This window comes from Euleptes europaea, chromosome 4 (genome assembly GCF_029931775.1).
Source record: "Euleptes europaea isolate rEulEur1 chromosome 4, rEulEur1.hap1, whole genome shotgun sequence".
NCBI classification, from domain to species: Eukaryota; Metazoa; Chordata; class Lepidosauria; order Squamata; family Sphaerodactylidae; genus Euleptes; species Euleptes europaea.
In genome coordinates, this window is record NC_079315.1 from 86706667 (window position 1) to 86720234 (window position 13568).

The 13568-nt window shown below is 39.4% G+C and overlaps 1 protein-coding gene across 9 annotated transcripts in view; it reads left to right on the plus strand.

Annotated features, from left to right (window-relative positions):
- SSBP2 (single stranded DNA binding protein 2) overlaps positions 1-13568 on the plus strand; it is a 138320-nt gene that overhangs the window by 106079 nt on the left and 18673 nt on the right. For 6 of the 9 annotated variants that reach the window (XM_056847809.1, XM_056847811.1, XM_056847813.1 and 3 more), the window contains 6 exons: positions 2391-2450; positions 4601-4667; positions 5327-5397; positions 8777-8868; positions 12114-12162; positions 12588-12623. In XM_056847809.1, coding sequence (XP_056703787.1) covers positions 2391-2450; positions 4601-4667; positions 5327-5397; positions 8777-8868; positions 12114-12162; positions 12588-12623 — 375 coding nt within the window. The remainder of the gene's footprint in view (positions 1-2390; positions 2451-4600; positions 4668-5326; positions 5398-8776; positions 8869-12113; positions 12163-12587; positions 12624-13568) is intronic. The other 3 variants (XM_056847810.1, XM_056847812.1, XM_056847814.1) reach the window with 1 other exon arrangement.

Genomic DNA, 13568 nt, shown 5'->3' on the forward strand with positions numbered 1-13568 from the left:
CACTATTTTTGTGATTAATTACTTTCCCAACACCTTTGTACTTTGTTAATGGCAATTTTGGCATATAGCATGGGCAAGCTATTTTGCCATTACTGTTTTCCCATTCATTTTGGTGTTGCATACAATTTTATTCTGTCTGGTTTTGTCATATTTCTGAATGTAGCATAGTTCGTGTGTTTTTGACTAAAGATTCATTGATTTTTTAAAATCATTATTTCAGAAGTATAATTACATTTGTGGCAATGAAATACTCACGGCCCATCTATGTATTGTTTGTTAAGCTTGCCAAAACATTTGATGCTATAATGCTAGTAAACTGTTAAGAACCACTCCATACATTTCAGAAAATTAATCCTTGTGGCACCGTTTACTTTCCTGTAGGCCTAGAATATGGCTCTGTCCAGTTCTTGAGAGCATACCGATTATCGTTCTTTTGTAGCTACTGATTCAGAGGGAGAAGAGTAGAATTTATAGTGTGGAGCCATTGTGAATAAAGCAAAGGGGTCCAAACCGTGCCTTTTCTTCCTTTGCTGAGTGCTTTTGGAGATAAAAATGGTAGGGAACAAATGGCTTGGGGGCCATCAATCTGTACCTGTCATTTGACATATTAAATTTGGCTTTGTCACAAGTTCAACAATTCCCAATTCCTTGTTCTCTAGGTACTGTTGCAATTGCAAGTTCCATTCTATCCCGTAGTGCTGAAATACAATTATTTTTGTCTGCTGTAAGGTTATGTATTAAAACAACTGTAATGTCCCCACATTGGTGTAAACTGCATGTCTTCTTGCTTGAATTTGTGGGCTCAGAAATTGGCAACTGTCCAGGGTTCAATGCGGGCGGGGGGAGCACTCGCTGAAAGCAGTGTTTTCTCACATTACTTGTGGGTTCCCCTCTGTCCCTCCCTCCTTCAGCTTGAGCCACTGCTTCCTGATAACCAATTTAGTCTGAAGGCACTGTGCTGCTATAAGACTTTAGCTATAGCTAATCCTGAGATATTAATAGAATAAAAGGAAGGCCTTGGTTGTATTCAGCTTGTAGTAAACTGGTGACAGGTCCCTGCCGGTGTGGCGGGTATGTGTGGATTGGCTTTGGCTTGCTCAAGGTGGAATGCTAGGCTGGTTTTGAAAATGTTTACCATTTTTCCATACATCAAGTGAGCAATTTAAAGACCTCAGGCTGGCATAGTGGTTTGAATTCTGAAGGTTTCAAAAAATGCTATATGTAACTAGGCCGATAAATTATGCGGTGTCAATAAAGCTAACATAGAAGTTGGGGGACTGCAATGATCTGTCTGGGACTGAATTTGAATATGAGTTAGACAACCCTTGCTAATGTGATATACGTTATACATTTTTTTGCACAGTCTATGTAACAGTTCTTAAATTGTGGCTATATGATGGTCTATAGATGTGCACAGTCATCACACACTTGTACATAAAATCAATGACTTTTGGCAGAATAGTGTACTAAATATTATTGCCATAATGATGTGAGACCCTGGAGCTGGTGGAACATGACACAACCCACAATGTTAGATTCACTGTTTTTTAAGTATAGGAAATCTCCTTGCATGGGTTAAGAAGTTGCTGTTAGGATTGAAAACAGAGCTGTGCCTGATTTTTGTGAGTTTAATTTTTATACTGAAGTTTGCACATTTGATGGACAGAATTTTGTTGAGCACCTAACCAGATTGCATGAAATAAAAGTATTTTTATGCTTTCATGAGTTGTGGAGTAAAGGAATTGTGCATTCCCTGTGGTAATCTGACCAGTGCCAGTAAAGGATGTGACCTGGTTTAGCTGAAATTTAGACAGAATCCTTTCTACAATCGCTGATTTAGCTCTATAACTGTGGGGAAGCCTTACAGATAATAAAGAGACTCTGTCTAAACTTTAGTGATAATTACAGTTTATTCCTACTAGCTCAGGTTCAAAAATTTCTTTCCCTTATTTGATCACAAACAGGTCTAATTTTAGCTATAAGGAATGTCTCTATCACCAGATTATAACCATTAGGCAATGTATCCCTATCAGTCAGCAAGGAATGAGAATAACATTTGATTTACATTTTTGATATAGTCTTAAGTCCGTGCTTCGCAACCTAGGGGATGGGGGACCCCAAGGAGCCGCTGCATTTTTTGCGAAGTGTCTACGAATCCATATGTGCACTAAGCATTACCATTTTGATCTTTTTGTCTTTATGTATTTTTTCAATCAACAGATAATAGTAGAACAGCTACTGTTGTGTGGGGGGTCTGCAAAGTTTTTTGATTTTAAAAAGGGGGTCTTCGTACTCAAAGGTTGGGAACCACTAGTTTAAATAAAGGGTGGTATCAAATCAGTTTTAAATGAGTGCATTTCTGTTATTAATGCAGCTGTTTCATTTTTTAGCCATTCATGTCTCCCCGGTACCCAGGAGGCCCCAGGCCACCTTTAAGGATACCCAATCAGGTAACAACCCTTTTACTAATGAAGCACAAGTGGAAAAAAGTACTTTCAACTAGAAAAGCAACATTCTGCAAGCTTACCTTCGACAGGATTTATGCAACTATTTGATGTAATGCAGTCAAACTTTATTGAATTGGAGATTTGCTTCAAATTTATTTTAAGCAGTGCCATATATACTAGGTCAAGAGGATTTGATCTTGTTTATTAGTTTGTAACAGAGGTAAACAGCACTGTACCACTTGAGAAAGTAAGCGACTTACGTGACATGGGTCTTCCTCACCAATTACATACTGAGGACTTAAATAACGCCACTCAAAAGCTGCTAAGCTTTTAAGGAACACAAACACACACACCCAGGAACTTTATTCACTGTATGGATATCATAGAATGTTCCTTACCTCATTTTGCTTAGCCATTAAGCCGGTTTATAAAGCAATTCTCAGGGAGAATTGCATGGTTGTTTTTTTTTTTTAACTAAACCTATCCCAGGGGCACTCTGGCAGCGCAAGCTCAACAGGACTAATGTCAAACCAGAGAATCTATGGAGTGGAAACTGAACGGGGCACTCTTACTAGCCCAGCAAGCTCAACAGGACTGTCAAACCAGAGAATCAGAGCAGAACAAATCCCAGCAAGGGATGGGGGGGGGGTGTTGCAAGCCCAACAGAACAAATGGCAATGTACACAATACCTAGCGGAACCCAGTGCCATTGTGGCAGTGCCAGCTCAACAGAACCAAAGGGAAACCATAGCAGAACAAAGCTGAGCAGTGTAAAAACATAATGCAGCTCTTGCAAAAGAAATGTAGATGTTAATGCATGGCTAAATTGTAGAACTCCCTACCCCAGGATGTGGTGATGATGGCTGCCAACTTGGAACGTTTTAAGAGGGGAGTGGACATGTTCATGGAGGAGAGGGCTATTCATGGCTACTAGTAAAAATGGATACTTGTCATGATGTATACCTATTATCCCCAGGATCAGAGGAGCATGCCTATTATATTAGGTGCTTTGGAACACAGGCAGGACAATGCTGCTGCAGTCATCTTGTTTGGGGGCTTCCTAGAGGCACCTAGTTGGCCACTGTGTGAACAGACTGCTGGACTTGATGGACCTTGGTCTGATCCAGCATGACGTTTCTTATGTTCTTATGGGGGCGGGGGGAAGCCTCTTGAAATTGTCAAAGAAACCTGACAGAAGCAGCCTGGCAAGCTCATAGAACTTCCCCAAGATGCAAAACAAAAGGAAGAAAAGAAGGGGGGAAGGAAAAAACAATCCCTGGGAGCCTGCGAACGCTGACTCCCAATCTTCCCGGTAAATCCCGAATATTTCCAGGATTTTTTGGCACCATTTTTTCAGTTTGCTGAAAAATTCCAGAGATATTTAGGAGACCCCAAATATACCCAAAAAATACCAATAAGGTATTTTTCAGGTATATTTTTGGCTCGAGTATATCCCAAACCACACTCCCTATTAGGGAGACAGACATCTGCTGTGAGGTAGAGGAGTTCTTGAACACTTCTCAAGGGAAGCTCTGTGTAGAGCACATTGCAGTAATATAATCTAGTTGTAACAAAAGCAGGCACCACAGTGGCCTGATCTTTCTGCCCAGTGAAGGCTACAGCTGCTAACCAGTCAAAGCTGGTGAAAGGCCCTCCTGGCCACAGCAGCCACCTACTTAACCGGCAGTATGATGGAATTCAAGAGCACCCCCAAACTACGGACCTGTTCCTTCAAGGGGAGTGCAACACCATCCCGCCAGACAACTACCTCCAATCAGATGTAATGCCATTGACAACTACTCTTTGAGTGTGGTTCTGCAACCAGTTCCCTATCCACCTAACTACTCTGGAGTGCAGTCTGCAGTCCTCCAGATGACTTCACCCAGCAGTTTCACGTAGATGTTAAAGAGCATATGGGATAAGATGGAACCTTGCAGGGCCCCATAGCCCAAAGGGCAAGGGGCTGAGCAGCAGTCCTGTAGCACCGCCTTAAATATGATGTAACGTACCTTAAATTTTAAGTTGATAAACCTGTGGATTCAAGTAGGCCTAGGGTTCTGCCCATGTGTATTGAGTTGTAAAAGTAAAATAAAATTGGATATTCAAAAAGGATACAATTTATATTTGTTTTCTAATGATGTTTTTCTTTATAGGCACTTGCAGGTGTCCCAGGAAGTCAGCCATTATTGCCTAGTGGAATGGATCCAACACGGCAACAAGGTTCTTACATACATATTACATATAATATGTCTGTTTGTTTGTTTGTTTCATGTGTTCTCCTTTGTCACTATTATCAGTAGTTGGAGTGAGGGGCAACAAACTGGCACTATTGAAGGAAACCAGTTGGAATATTTCGCTTATTCTGTGACAGCAAGTGGATGCCTCATGGACAGGATAGACAAAAACATTCTGCTTACTGTGCTGCTACTGAGTTTAGCTGCTCTGTCTAAGTCTTTAGATAATTTTGTGTTGCTATGTTAATTTTGCATCATGGCATATGCTCATTGTTCTGGATCCTGTCGCTTGTATCCTAACACTCCACTCAGCAAAATGTAAAGCCTTCCTCCTGCCTAAGGAGCCTTACTCCAACAGAAGTGGCTCTTCTGCTAAAAGGTTTCAAACTTATTGAGCAGAGTGGTAGGATAAGAGCTTGGAGTGGAGGGAGTTGGAGGAGATGGAACTGGTGAAGACTTTAGGCAGGATCTAACCCAATAAAGCTATCATTCTGAAGAGAAAAGCATTTTTGTCACTGTTTGGTTCATGCATGTTTTGTAGAAGGTGCCATTTCAAAAAGGGCATGAGAAGAAAAATGCAATGTCTAAGGTGGTGCCTTCTACATAAATGGCAAACCCTAATATGTATGTTTCATTTTTTTTTAGGACATCCAAATATGGGCGGGCCAATGCAAAGAATGACTCCTCCTAGAGGAATGGTTCCACTAGGACCTCAGGTACATTGCTTGTGGATTGCGGTTCTCATGGCCATGTTGCTGTAATTCTCTTTCTTCCTACTGGAATTCTACTACAGACATACTATAATTTCATACAGTTAGATTCGAGTCCAGTAGCACCTGAGAGACCAACATGTTTTTTTGGGTATGAGCTTTCAAGAGTCAAATCTCCCTTCATCAGACACAAGTATGAATATTGATCTGAGTTTTTATATACCAGTCAGAAGATGGGATGTAGTGTTGCCAGTTCTGAGTTGGGAAATTCCTGGAGATTTTGGTGTGGAGCCTGGGGAAGGCAGGATTTGGGGGAGGGACCTCAACAGCATAGAGTCCACCTTTCAAAGCAGCCATTTTTTCCAGGGGAACTGATATTTGTAACTTAGAGGCCAGTTGTAATTCCAGGAAACTGGCAACCCTAGTGGGATGGGTATTGTTAAGAAGGAAGTTAAGATGCAAAGTACAATTCATAATGTAACCAGCTTGATTAAAGCAGAGGAGAAATGCTTGAGGGCAAAATTGCATATATAGTGAGATAAGAATCCTATGTCCCTATTCAGCCCTGAGAGGTCCATTGTTCTGAACTTGCAAATAATCTCAAACTCAGCAATCTCACACTGTTATCTCCCCTTGAAGCTTCTTTGTTTGAGGACTGCCACTCTTAGGTCAGCTTGGCTGTAGACAATAGATTGTTTGGTATGTTTAGGATGGTGACTGGAGGTCATCAATAAATCTCAGGTACAAGAGGGGTGTTAATAGATGGGAGCTGAGGAAGTGCTGCACCAGGTTAGCTATGAAAATGTTGGCATATTGCAGTGCCGTGCGGGTGCCTATGGCTGTGCTATTGATCTGAAGGAATAAATCTTTATCAAATCGAAAGTAGCTGTGAATGAGGACAAACTAGCAGAGCTTGGTAGCAAGGTTGGTTGTGGTTCTGTCAGAGATATTGTTCCTAATAGCTTGTAGTCCATCTTTGTGGGGGATGTTGGTGTATAGAGATTCAACATCCATGGTGGCCAGAATAGTGTTTCCTGGAAGATTGGAAACAGATGGTACTTTTTTTAGGATGTCTGTGGTGTCTTGCACATAACTCAGGGCTTTGATAACATGGGGTCTGAGAACAGGGTCCATGTATCCAGACATCCCTACAGTGCCTGTGCCTGAGACAACATCCTGGGTTGCCAGGCTTGTGTAGTTTGGGAAGATGATAAAATATTCCTGGTTAGGTTCGTGTGGTGTGTCCATATAGATCTATTCCTGCATGTGTGTAATTCTTGTTGAGTTCTTTTTGATATTCCTGAGTGCGGTCTGAGGATAGTCATTTGTAGAAAGTGGTATTGGAGAGTTGTCTTTCGGCTTCCTGAATGTAGTCTGATTTGTCCACAATGACAACTGTTCCTCCTTTGTCAGCTTCTTTAATAATGATGTCTGGATTGTTTCTGAGTCTGTTTATTACATTTATTTTGACCTGGGTGAGGTTGATTTTGAACAGAATTGCAGCCAGTTTCTGTGACATCGCCTCTGTATCTACCCCTTCATTGTTTGATCATGTCAAGGTCCATATGGTCCAAACCTTTGTTCCCAACAGCAGCCAGTAAATTGCCTTTGGAAGCTCACAAAATGAGCCAGAAGCTTCTCATCTTTTCTTTCCCTCCGTTTCTGGAATTCAGAAGTATTTTATAACATGCATAGAGATTACATTTAATTATCAGTGCTGTGGTAACTGACCAGAAGCAAGATTCTCAGCAGATTAACCTGTGGGTTCATTTGTCCTGGCCCCCAACTTACTTCAAATGAAGTACAAGGCTCTGTTGGCTGCAGAAAAAAACAACAGCCCATCAGACAAAGGCAGCTGCCCGTTTTGCCTTCCTGCTCCCTCTCACTGCAGCTGACCCACCCACCCTCTTGGAGGCATCAGGTCGCTATATAGGGCCGCGCATGAATTTTGGGGGGTTCTTGGAGAAAGACTGTGCCAGGAGCCCCTTTTTCTCTTGCACTGTGGTTTCTGTGGGATGGGTTTTTCCCATTAAATAGGCCTGGTTTTTTAACTGGTTAGGCCATTTTCAATTAATCTGTCCATACATGTTATTTTGTATCATTCTACTACAAATCTTTCTCAGAATTGCCTTTTTTATATAGCATATTGGATATCTATTTCTTTTTTTGGGGGGGGAACACTGAGTATTTACTTGGACTTGTGAAAATAGTTGATAATATTCAAATTTTCTTTCAGAAAGTAAAACTGATTTGATTAAGCTGTTCAGGAGAAGAAAATAGAAGAATGTAAATTGTTAGAATTCTAATAGAAGAAAAAAATCATGCATAAAGGAACACTGGACTTACAGTAAAGGTTCTTTCTACTCTGGGGAAGGGAGTGATTCCCACCAACCAGTCAGGAGGCAGGTCAACTCAAACTTCCTGTCTCTGGCAGTGGGTTAACCCAGATCCTCAGTTTGGGTACTCCCCAAGCTATAACTAAACACACTTGAATAAATCATCTTAGTGACAGCCAAAATAATACAACTAACAGTAAAGGTTCAACATGAGAAAAAACATAGCATAGAGTCAATTAGAGAGGAAAATTTGTAGAAGGTAAAAGATTCCGCTAGACTGAAAATATTCTTTCCCCCCCCCATAAAGGGGGTTTAAGATGCCCTCCTTCCCTCAAAGAAAGAACCTTTCTCATTCTGAAAGGGAGGGCATCCTATCATGAGGTGGTTGTGTGAAAGATCAAGTCTGTGAAGCTCTTAAAAGCACAATGCAGCAAATTCTTTTTCCTTGAAAGGCCAGGTTGAAAAACATTCCACCATTGATGAGTTTTTTGTGGAACACTTCATAAGAGCTATTTCAACAAACATTTTGGCTTTGTATGGAACATGGCATTGGATTATTTATAGGTACTCCAGTACAATTTCATATACTTTAAATAATTTTAGTACTCGCTATATATTAAGGGAGCATAGAAGTAATCGTTGGTTATAGATGGAAAATAACCACAGCACTCTACTGCTGAAATTACTAAAATGCTAATTTATTAAGACAGACTTCTAAATGATTTATCTGAAACTGTCAGTATGGAATCCCATCAAATATTTTTAGAATCTTGAGTGATCTTCCATGAGATGACTATTAAATGATCTTTACGAATTAAATATGGTTACTGCAGCTCCGTTGTTAGGATAATAAGACTGTTAGTAAATGCTAAATAGATTCATTCTTCAGAGACAGTGAAGGAATAATTGTTTTGAAAAAGTCAAGCAACTCACATTCTGAAAATGAATGGCAATGCCCTATCCAATCAGCAGATGTGTAGGGAAGTCATTAACCTGCTGTCCTTTCTTTCCCCCCTCCTCTTTGGTTTTGTTTTTTTGTTTTGTGGTAGTCTGACCCTTGGTTATCATTGCAGAACTATGGAGGTGCAATGAGGCCCCCACTGAATGCTTTAGGTGGCCCCGGAATGCCTGGAATGAACATGTAAGCAAAACAATGTACTACTATTACACTAATAATAAGATAATCTTTCTGTTTTAAATTAAGGCTAATGGCAGTAATGTATGTAGAATGTTATTTGATGAACTGCTTAACATTAGCAATTTTGACAATTAGCAATTTTGCTCTTTATCTGGTATAAGATTTTATACTCCAAGTTCCAAAAAATTGTTAATGATAAATTAAGATTCCCTGCTGGAAAACTGCATTGGAATTCAATTTAATAATGTTTTTTTTCTGTTGTGATGTACTGTTTTGGCAGTAGAGATAGCTCTGTCTTTAAAATACTTGTTCACGTGTCTGAATTTTCTTTCCTCACTAGTTTTATGGTGGTGTAAGATAGTTTTAATAATTAGTAAAATAACTGTATCTTTTTAGTTTTAATAATTAGTAAATAATTAGTTTTAATAATTAGTAAAATAACTGTATCTTTGAAACCTATAGTACTATTAGTATATTTTATTTGTTTTTTGACTTTCTAGATGGTATGTCACTTGTTTTTAAATTTTGAAAGACAGGCTATTTGAATCTTATCCACTATATGTAAATGTGTAGCATTTAGAGGATGTAAAGTTATATGGATGAGGGACTTTTTGAAATACACCATCTTCCATGATTAGTGCTAAGTTTAGATGAGCCAGCCTACATCACATGGGTAAACAGAGGTCCACCTCTGCACCTGCACAACTCTATGCAATATGTCTCCTTCCCATGGCAGAAGCCATTGTCTAGATTCTGTGATGACTATTTTCTCATTTGGTATTAAATCCATATTGGGAGAAATATAGGATAAAAGTGTTTACATTAATTAAATCCTCTGGGAGCAAGACACATTGGTGCAAGATGCAGGCAATCAGGATCTTGTTCATAACACAGTTTCCAGGAGAAAATATGGAAAGATCTGAAATACGGACCACTTCTGGTCCCAGTCTGGATAAGGGATACTCAACCTGTATTAGCATTATGAAAAAAAACGGGGAAAGCTGGAGGAGTAGAGTATGGTGGCCACCTAGCATTTAATTTTTATTCTGGCATAAGCTTAATGGGGATGTGGAATGGTATAGTATAGCCCAAACTTGTCAGATCTCAGAAGCTTAGCAGGGTTGATACTTGGGTGGAAGAACACCAAGGAAGACTTTGCAGAGTAGGGAAATGGCAAATCACCCCTGCTGAATCACTTGCCTTGAAAACCCTATGGGGTCGCTATAAGTCAGCTGCGACTTGACAGCACTTTACACACACACAAGAGCTTCATGTACTACTTTATCAGACAGTATATGAAGTCAGTGGGCTTAGAAGGATGCCAGTTTCTTTAGGAGTATAAGCAGTTTGTGTTGGAAACAGACACTCATGCCCCTATACCATCAGTTAAGAAACAGTACAGAAGCGCAGAAGAAAAACTGCCCCCAAAATCTGTCTTTTCTCCAGGGCAGCTGAGGTTCTAAGGGATTGTGGAGTTGTGAGCAGATCACACTTTTATATGGAATAACCATAGCTGTTAAAAGGTTCTATGTCTCAGAGAAGAGACTGAATCTACAACTGCAGGCCAGCATTCAGTAGCACCCCCTGTTACAAACCTGTTCCTTCAAGGAGAGTGTAACCCTCTTGCAAACAGGCTGACTCTTCAATCCTTGAGCAGCTTTGTCATTGACCAACAGCACATCAGTCTAGTCTAGACTTAATTTCTGTTTTGTTGGCCTCATCCATCCTAGTACCTTCTCAGGCATTTGTTCAGGACTTCCACAGACCCACCCACCTTCAGCTGTCAGGAAGCTGTCATATACAGAGCTAGGTAGCATCTCACTGAAAGTCCCCAGATGATCTCTCACAGCAGTTTCATGTATATGTCCAACAGTAATGGAAACAAGTTGGACTTCTTAGATAACCTACAGTATAAATACCATAGGGCTGAGCAGCAGTTCCCCAGAATCACCTTCTGATATCAGCCAGCCAAGAAAGAGCCAAACCATTGAAGCATGATGCCTCCGCCAATCCCAATCCAGCTTCTTTGGAAGGATGCCCTCAAGAGGTCCAGGAGAATCAACAGAAATGAACATACCCTCTCACTTCCAGCAAAGATAGACAGGGCAACTAAGGCCATTTCTGTCCTTAACCTAGGTCTGAATCCAGATTACGGCATATCTAGATAATCAGTCTTTTCCAAGACTTCCTGAAACTGCTTGAGCCCCTTGCCCAAATGGAATCTTGGCCATGAGGCAGTAATTATTTAGTTCATTCAGATCCAGGAATGTCTGGTGTTCCCAGGAATGTTTTAACCCACACCAGCAGAGCTGAAGCTGCTTTGCTTATCCCATTTCTGTCCTTGTTTCTGCAGCAAATTTACTTTTGTCTATTGTTTTTTCTTGCATCTGTTACTGTTGAATCTCTCATTATTTAAATCACAAGGATTTTTCTTTTCTGGGAGAATGGGTTTCACTCTCAGAGATGCTTGTGATTAAAAAAAAGAAGTTAAAGGCCAGGTCCTTCCCTTTCTTAGCTGTGGTAGTACTTCCACAGTTCTTCATGTTTCTTTTGAAAGGTTTATCATAGAGCCAGGTATCTCTATCTGGGAACCCACACAAATAAGCTAAAGAAGAAAGCAGTTGAATTATTCCTAATATACATCTGTAAAAACTTATTTACCTTACTGGTTCTCGTAGGTTATCCGGGCTGTGTAACCGTGGTCTTGGTACGGTTACACAGCCCAGATAACCCACGAGAACCAATGAACTCTGACCGTGAAAGCCTTCGACAATATTATTTACCTTACCTTACCTAGCACTTTCACTTCATCAGCCCACTAAGCTAAAATGAAGATATTTGAATTAGAGGAAGCATACATCAATGAAATATCAAATAATTTTGTGGCATGTTGGAGATTAACAGCGCAAAGGTATTCTATAGTTTTTCCAGTCTAAGATTTTTCAGTGGGTTTAGACTGGAGAAAGTCTGTGTATTATTACACTATAATAAATGTTCTGCAGCATGAGCTTTAGAGACACTTTTAATATTTCTAGCTAGATTGAACTGTACTGGGCTAATAATGTACTCCACCAATTTAATGTTTCAATAGCCTTTAAAAAAATTTCCTTGTTTTTAATAACAAGGCTGAGAATGGACAGGTGTGAATTGACACAAGAGAAAACTAACATGCTTATTTAGCTAGCATATTTAGTCAAAACACAAAGATAATTTAAAATTAAATTATCATGTGATCTTTTATATTTTAGGGGTCCAGGAGGTGGTAGACCTTGGCCAAACCCCACAAATGCTAATTCTGTGAGTAAATATTAAAATTCTGTTACAGTTATGCCTTTTTAAAATGTATGTAAATAAAGGAAAACAGCATTTGAGTGGTTAATCAACTTAATCAGTATGAAAGAGGACTACATTGGATTTTTCCTTGTGTGAAAAGTAGTTTTCTTTGACTAGGATAATCCCTTATTCTTTGATTATCATATGCATAATTCAGTGTTATAAACTGGTGTTTTAGTAACCATAATTGCTGACGTGAACAAATATCATTTAAGAAAACCTGAAGGTTAATATTTTATTAGATTTAGCCAGCTGAAATAAGGGTACAGTTAAATGTACTATTCCTTTCTCTTTAGAAGATGATTTTTTAGAATTGTAGGCAATGGTATCTTAAATAAGTTTTGACCAGATCCTTCTTTGTTGGCTTATTGTTTTCTTTTGTCTTTTAGATACCATACTCTTCTGCATCACCAGGGAATTATGTAGTGAGTATACTTCTCTGTGTGTGGTGGGTGAATGTGCGTTTTTATTCATTAGTATAGATGTTACAATTTATTTAGGTTAAGAAATGGATGTCCAGATGTTACAGAAAAGCCCATGTGTATTGGTTGAGAAGTGAACGTCTGATCTGTTTTGTGTCATTGTGTCTGCAATCTATCTGTAGCACATATGTTGAGGTTCATTAGTAGAACAGTTAACAGTCTGGCCAAAATTGCCCTGAATGCTGTGTTTTACTTTAGCATATGTTCTCTAACTGGTACAATGCATAGATAGGCTTCAGTAATAAAGAAGTAAAGTCAGCTGTTTCAAAGGACAGAATAATTGAAAGCAGTAATTTGGAAATTGCATTTTGAAGGGCCCCAAAATCATCCAAAACTAGCATTACAAATGCAGTTTGTATTTTACTACGTTGTTGTTTAATTACCTGAAAACTGTTCAGCACACTTTGCCCCTTGCGTTGTTTTAGTTAAACACCACTTGTTTGCCTCACTTAAATTGAGTGGGCCTCAAAAATTCTGATCTCTTCATATGGAATTCCCATGACAATCAAAGGAAGATCGGTTAAAGGTGGAAATAAATTATTTTTTTGGAAAACCTGTGACTGTAAAAACTTTACAAGTGATTTCAGTATGATAATGCATTCACAGAAACCCTGGACACATGCAGATGCCTAATCCAATCTGAGATGTACATTTGACATTCTGCTCCAAAAATATACTTTATCCAGTCAGTGTGTGGTTGTGAAGTACTTGGGAAGGCAAATTAGAGCCTTCCCCCAACACTGAATGTAGTTCCAGAATTGCAGGAAAGGAGCATAATTTCCCCATTATCTATTTATTTGGGAATGTTAAGTCTGCTTTTCTCTACCGAATGCAGACTAAAAATAGTTTATAAAAAACCAGAAAACCATCAATACCACAAATAATTAA